Source organism: Alexandromys fortis, unplaced genomic scaffold (genome assembly GCF_014885135.2).
Source record: "Alexandromys fortis isolate MF-2015 unplaced genomic scaffold, M_Fortis_MF-2015_v1.1 scaffold_458, whole genome shotgun sequence".
NCBI lineage: Eukaryota > Metazoa > Chordata > Mammalia > Rodentia > Cricetidae > Alexandromys > Alexandromys fortis.
Window position 1 is genome coordinate 85134 of NW_026068426.1, and position 5223 is coordinate 90356.

General features: G+C 49.0%; 1 protein-coding gene across 1 annotated transcript; it reads right to left on the bottom strand.

The window, feature by feature from the left end:
• Positions 1-192: 192 nt before the first annotated feature.
• On the bottom strand, positions 193-3888 carry LOC126495669 (patr class I histocompatibility antigen, A-2 alpha chain-like). The gene is made up of 6 exons (XM_050133263.1): positions 3819-3888; positions 3329-3601; positions 2897-3166; positions 1826-2101; positions 1604-1709; positions 193-468 (listed from the first exon to the last, which is right to left on the bottom strand). The coding sequence occupies exons 1-6, from the start codon at positions 3886-3888 to the stop codon at positions 465-467; spliced, it is 999 nt and encodes a 332-aa protein (XP_049989220.1). The 3' UTR covers positions 193-464.
• Between the last annotated feature and the right edge of the window lie 1335 nt (positions 3889-5223).

Genomic DNA, 5223 nt, shown 5'->3' on the forward strand with positions numbered 1-5223 from the left:
AAAAAAAAAAAAAAAAAAAAAAAAAAAAAAGAACTACCAATATGAAGCAAAGTTCAAGTTTATTAGGAGGAGGCATTAACAGATTTGAACACGAGGTTGATGAGAAAGAGAGGCATCTAGAAAAGGACAGAAGATCGAAAGATGGATTTCAGCTTCTCAAGACAGTTACTGTTTCAGTCATCTTTCTTTGACTGGGTTTATCCATTAAGCGAACCATGGGGAAAATTTACCAAACAAAATTACCAAAATATCCACATCCTTATTTTCAAGAAGGAAGAATATACTTGTAGCTCATTGGTAACTAAATTTGGTCTCTGATGGAGGTTTCCAGGTCTGCCTCTCCTGGATCAGGAGAAATGACTGGGGAAGGCACACGTCAGTGTGGAGAGGAGACACGCTCAGGTCTAGGCTGGACTCAGTTCCTCATGGCGTGCTCACAGGAGACAAACACTTGTGCACAGATGTCAGCTGTGGAAAGAAAAGTCAGGAGCTTTTGAAGTCAAACGAGGTGGGTGTCTCACCCTATAGAAGAAAGTGGTTAAGAACAAATTCTGAGTTAAGATTGTGAAGTCGTGATACTAAACAGATCCCAGAAAGAGAGTGACCACAGCTCAGGAGTGTGTTCTTGGGGTACTTCCTGTCCCAGGCAGATCCCTGGGCACTGTGCCTGTCTAAAGCAGTACAGAATAAGACCTGTTAAGAGCCACAGCAATAGGGCCAAGAGAGATACGCCCAATGGGTATCTGTCTACTCTATTGCAGGGGTCTCAGGAACCACCTTCCACTAATTACTGGCAGTCAAAATATAGCTGCCTCTTTCCCACCTGTGGGAAGAACCAACCAGTGACAGACCAGTGATGTAGTGATGTGGGATTCCCCGCTGTATGCTGTGAATACCATAGGTTAATAAAGAATCTGTCTTAGACCTGGCAGGGCAGAATAGAGGTAGGTGGGGAAAACTATATTGCATGCTGGGAGAAAGAACGGCAGAGTCAGTGAGACATCGTGTGCCCCCTCTGGAAACAGACGCCGGAATTTTACCCGGTAGGCCACAGCCTCGTGGCGATGCACAGGTTAATGGAGACAGGTTAATTTAAGATATGAGTTAGCCAGAAATACGTTTAAGCTATTGGCCGAACAACATTACAAATAATGTGGTTTCTGTGTGTTTATCTCGGGGCTGAGCAGCCGGGAACAAACGAGCAGCCTCCTACAACAGACCAGGGATGCCATAGAGTCATGAGTGTGAGAGGGAACTCCTAGTCCAATCCTGGGGACCTTTCTAGAACTGTGACTGCAGCTCTGTGAGAGGAGGAGGAGACACAGAGGAAGATTGTACACACAGAGGGCTAACTGGCCTCCTGTCTTCTCAGCAGGGGCCTTTTCTGTGACACCTGTCTGTGGGGAATCAGAATCAGGTCTCTAACAAGAGGGTGATGGGTCTGTTCATTATGTCCTTTCTGCTTTATAACAGAGTTAACGTCATCATAGAGGCCCCAGCCCCTGTGCATGGGTACGACTTTGCTCTTATGGGACAGGTGCATTCATAGCTTGGGCTTGAAGTCCTTAGGGAGACAAAAACTTAAACCCCACCCCTTCCTTACCTCTGCTTCTTCCATATCAGAAAAGTCACCACAGTTCCCATAACCAAAGCTCCAAGAACCAGGCCAGTAAGAATCGCCATGAGGAAGATGTTTGGTGGAGGAGGCTCTGATTGGAGGAGAGGAAGGAAGAGTGAGGGCTCTGACACTCACCCTCAACCCTGATCCCGCCCTGGTTCTTCATTCCCCGACAGCAGACTCTCGCTCACCACACCCACTCCTTACCCCATGTCAGGATCAGGGGCTCAGGGAACCCCTCATGGTTCACATGGCATGTGTATCTCAGCTCCTCTCCAGAAGGAACCACCAAGGCTGCCCACTTCTGGAAGGTTCCATCTCCTGCAGGCCTGGTCTCTATCACCTCCATATCCTGGGTGTGGTTGTTCCCAGCCTTCTGCCAGGTCAGGGTGATCTCAGCAGGGTAGAAGTTCAGGGCCCAGCACCTCAGGGTGACATTCCCTCCGGGTCTAACTTGACGGGTCACATATGTTTGGGGAGGGTCTGAGTGGAGCAATTGGAAAATTCAGGCATTTGGCATTCCTCCTGGGGATCAAGCCGCGCTCATGTGACCATCCCCAGAAAGGGTGGGAGAGGTGGAGGGGAGCAGAATTCACCCAGCAGCCTAAACTTGGGATCTGGATGAGGAATTCCTTGGAAATGTTCAGAGTGATCATGAGCCAGCACAGAGCTGAAGGCTCTGAATCTCACTCTAGGTAAACAGACTTCTTTTTTTTTAATTTATTTATTTCTTTATTAATTAATTAAAGATTTCTGTCTCTTCCCCACCGCCGCCTCCCCTTTTCCTCCCCCTCCCCCAGTCAGGTCCCCCTCCCTTGTCAGCCCAAAGAGCAATCAGGGTTCCCTGACCTGTGGGAAGTCCAAGGACCCCCCCACCTCCATCCAGGTCTAGTAAGGTGAGCATCCAGGTAAACAGACTTCTGACTTCTGGTTCTGACTGGGTGGAGGAGGCAGGGGAGGGCTTAAGACACTCAGCAACCCTGGAGTCAGACATTCAGTGTCTTTGTGCATAGACAGTGAACCGGCCTGAGAGAGGCCCTGATTCACAGTGCAGCTGAGGAAGGGACCTGCTGCCTGATTGACACCCTGGACTGTCCTGGGGGAAGGGCGAATCCTCTGGAGAGTTTCTCTCTCATGTTGAGTTAGGAAACTCAGGAGCAGTCTTATCCTTTGATGCAAGACAGTGTAAATCCTCCAGCTGCTCCCTGCTGAGGGAGGAGGACTCAGGAGACAGGAGTTCTAATCTCAGAAGAAGGAGTTGGCAAGCGCCCCTCTTACCAGAACGCAGCAATGTCTCCTTTCCAAGGTCCAGGCATCTACGAAGCATTTTCACGCAATCCACCTGCAGGTAAGTCCTCATGTTTTCTGCCTCTTCCACCCAGACGCTTTTTAGAATTTGAGCTAACTTGCCCTCTGCAGTCCAAGAGCTCAAGTTCTCGTTCAGGGCGATGTAATCGTGGCCATAGTAGGTGAATTGATAGTGCCCTCGGAGGAAGTTCCCATTATTTTCCACAGCGCAGCCGTACACCTTCTGTAGGGTGTGATATTCTGCCCCACCCCATTCAACTATCAGTCACTGCTGCTTCTCCCCCTCCCGGGGTCTAACCCTGTTCCCCATCACAATCCTCGACTTAACCCTGGACCTGGAGATCTGGAGTGGAACTAATTGGACATGGGAGGGGTTGTGACCTCGGATCTGGGATGACTCACCGCCGTCCTTGCTGTGTCCATAGTACTTCATCACGGCCCGAAAAAGCTTTCGGTCGCTCTGTGACTGGTACAGGGCTTCCTCTGTATGACTGTGCCAATACTCAGGCGGCTCCTGCTCCATCCAGGGAGCCCGAGGTTGCACGCTCACAGTCGCTGCTGTGCTATCGAATCCCTGGACCTGTGTGTTATCAACGTAGCTGACGTAGACACACCGTGGCTCCCAGATGTCCGGTCCATAAACCACGGTTTCGAAAAACTGCAGCCAGTGTGAGCCTGGGGATGATGCGCACTGAGACCCTGACCTGGGCCCAGGGCTGACTGGTGGACTGGGAAGGGAGGAGAGCAGGGGTGGTGAAGGGAGAGGGGCGGGGTCCTCCAGCTGAGGGAGCAGGAAGGTCTGGTTAGGCGATGGAGGAGATGCAAAGATGAGGATTTCCAGTGTGGCACCCTGCTCCCCTAAAGGTCATTTCCCTTCAGGTCCCACACCCACCTGCACAGTTCTGGGTCAGGGGCAAGGCCAGCACCAGCGGCAGAAGGGCAGAGGGTCTAAGTGTCCTCATCCTCCAAGATGAGTGGCATCTCAGCCAGGACTGGTATCGCTTCTCTTCATAACTCTGATGTGGAGGAGGCTGACTGGCTTCTCTAAGAATTCCCAAAGGTGGTGATGTACATCTGGTGGGTTGGGTCATGGAGAGATGGACTTAGGAATAGTCCTGCTTTGGACCCAGTTCTGCGGCCCGGTATCCTGGGATCAATGTCTGAACACAACGTCCTGCTTCTGATCACAACATCCTTGAGTCCTAGCCCAGAGCCCAGGAAGTCAGTAATTCTCAAAGGTTTTGGTGTCAAAATCTGTACGTGGCTTAGACACGGTGTAGCCATCAATGGGGACTGTACACCTGTGGATTACACCAATTCATGTTTGCACGTTAGGAACAAGAGGGTTTGAGACATTTGGTTTAGTGTGGACATTAATAGCTGATTTCAGTTAAGTAGAATAAACAGAAAGAACGGTTTTCCAAAGAGAAACGATGCCGTGCAAAGGTCTTTTTGGCTGCTTAACATCTCTGGTCATCCTCATCTTCATCTTTCCCACTACAAATTGTGTGGGTTTTGTATGTTTCCTTTGAATTGCAGAAAAATACAGTCTCATAGACATATTTTTAGGAGAAACAATGTTAAGATTCACTTTTATTTGTATGTATTTTTGTGTGTCTCTGTGTGTATGCAAGGAGTATGAATTCATAAGACTCAGAAGAGGTATTGGGATACCCTGGACTGGAGTTACAGGAGCTTGTGCTGGGAAATCAATTCAGGTCCTCTGCAAGGGCAGCAAGGGCACTTCATGGCTGAACCATCTCCCCAGGCCCAGCAGAAATAGTCTCATGAACATCTCCAAATAACTGTAGTTTTCTTTTGAGGCAGGGTCTCAGTGTGAAGTCCTGGCTGGCCTGGAAGTAGCTATGTACACCAGAATGACCTAGGACTCAGAGATCGGCCTGCTCCTGGCTCGAGATTCCTGGGATTAAAGCAACGTACCAACAAAATGGGCTAATTGTGAATTTTTTTTCTCATTGATACATCACCAAGTTGGGACAGGTGGTACTTTCTCAAGATTCTTTACACTGCGGACTCAAAACACCACTGAGTCCTCCTCATCTGCTGCGTCCACATGCAGAGGGGAGTCTTGTGTACTGACTGGATGCTATGTGAATGAGTCTTATTTTAAAGTAGGGCTTCTTTGACCAACTCCTTTAAGTACTAGTAATCAAAAACTCAGTCTTTAATCTGGTCACACATTTCATAGGAAGTTTTGGAAGCCTTAAGAAGTCTTAATGGATGGTGAAGAGTTCACGTGCTGAAATCACTAATGCTATCTTGAGAGCTTAGATTTT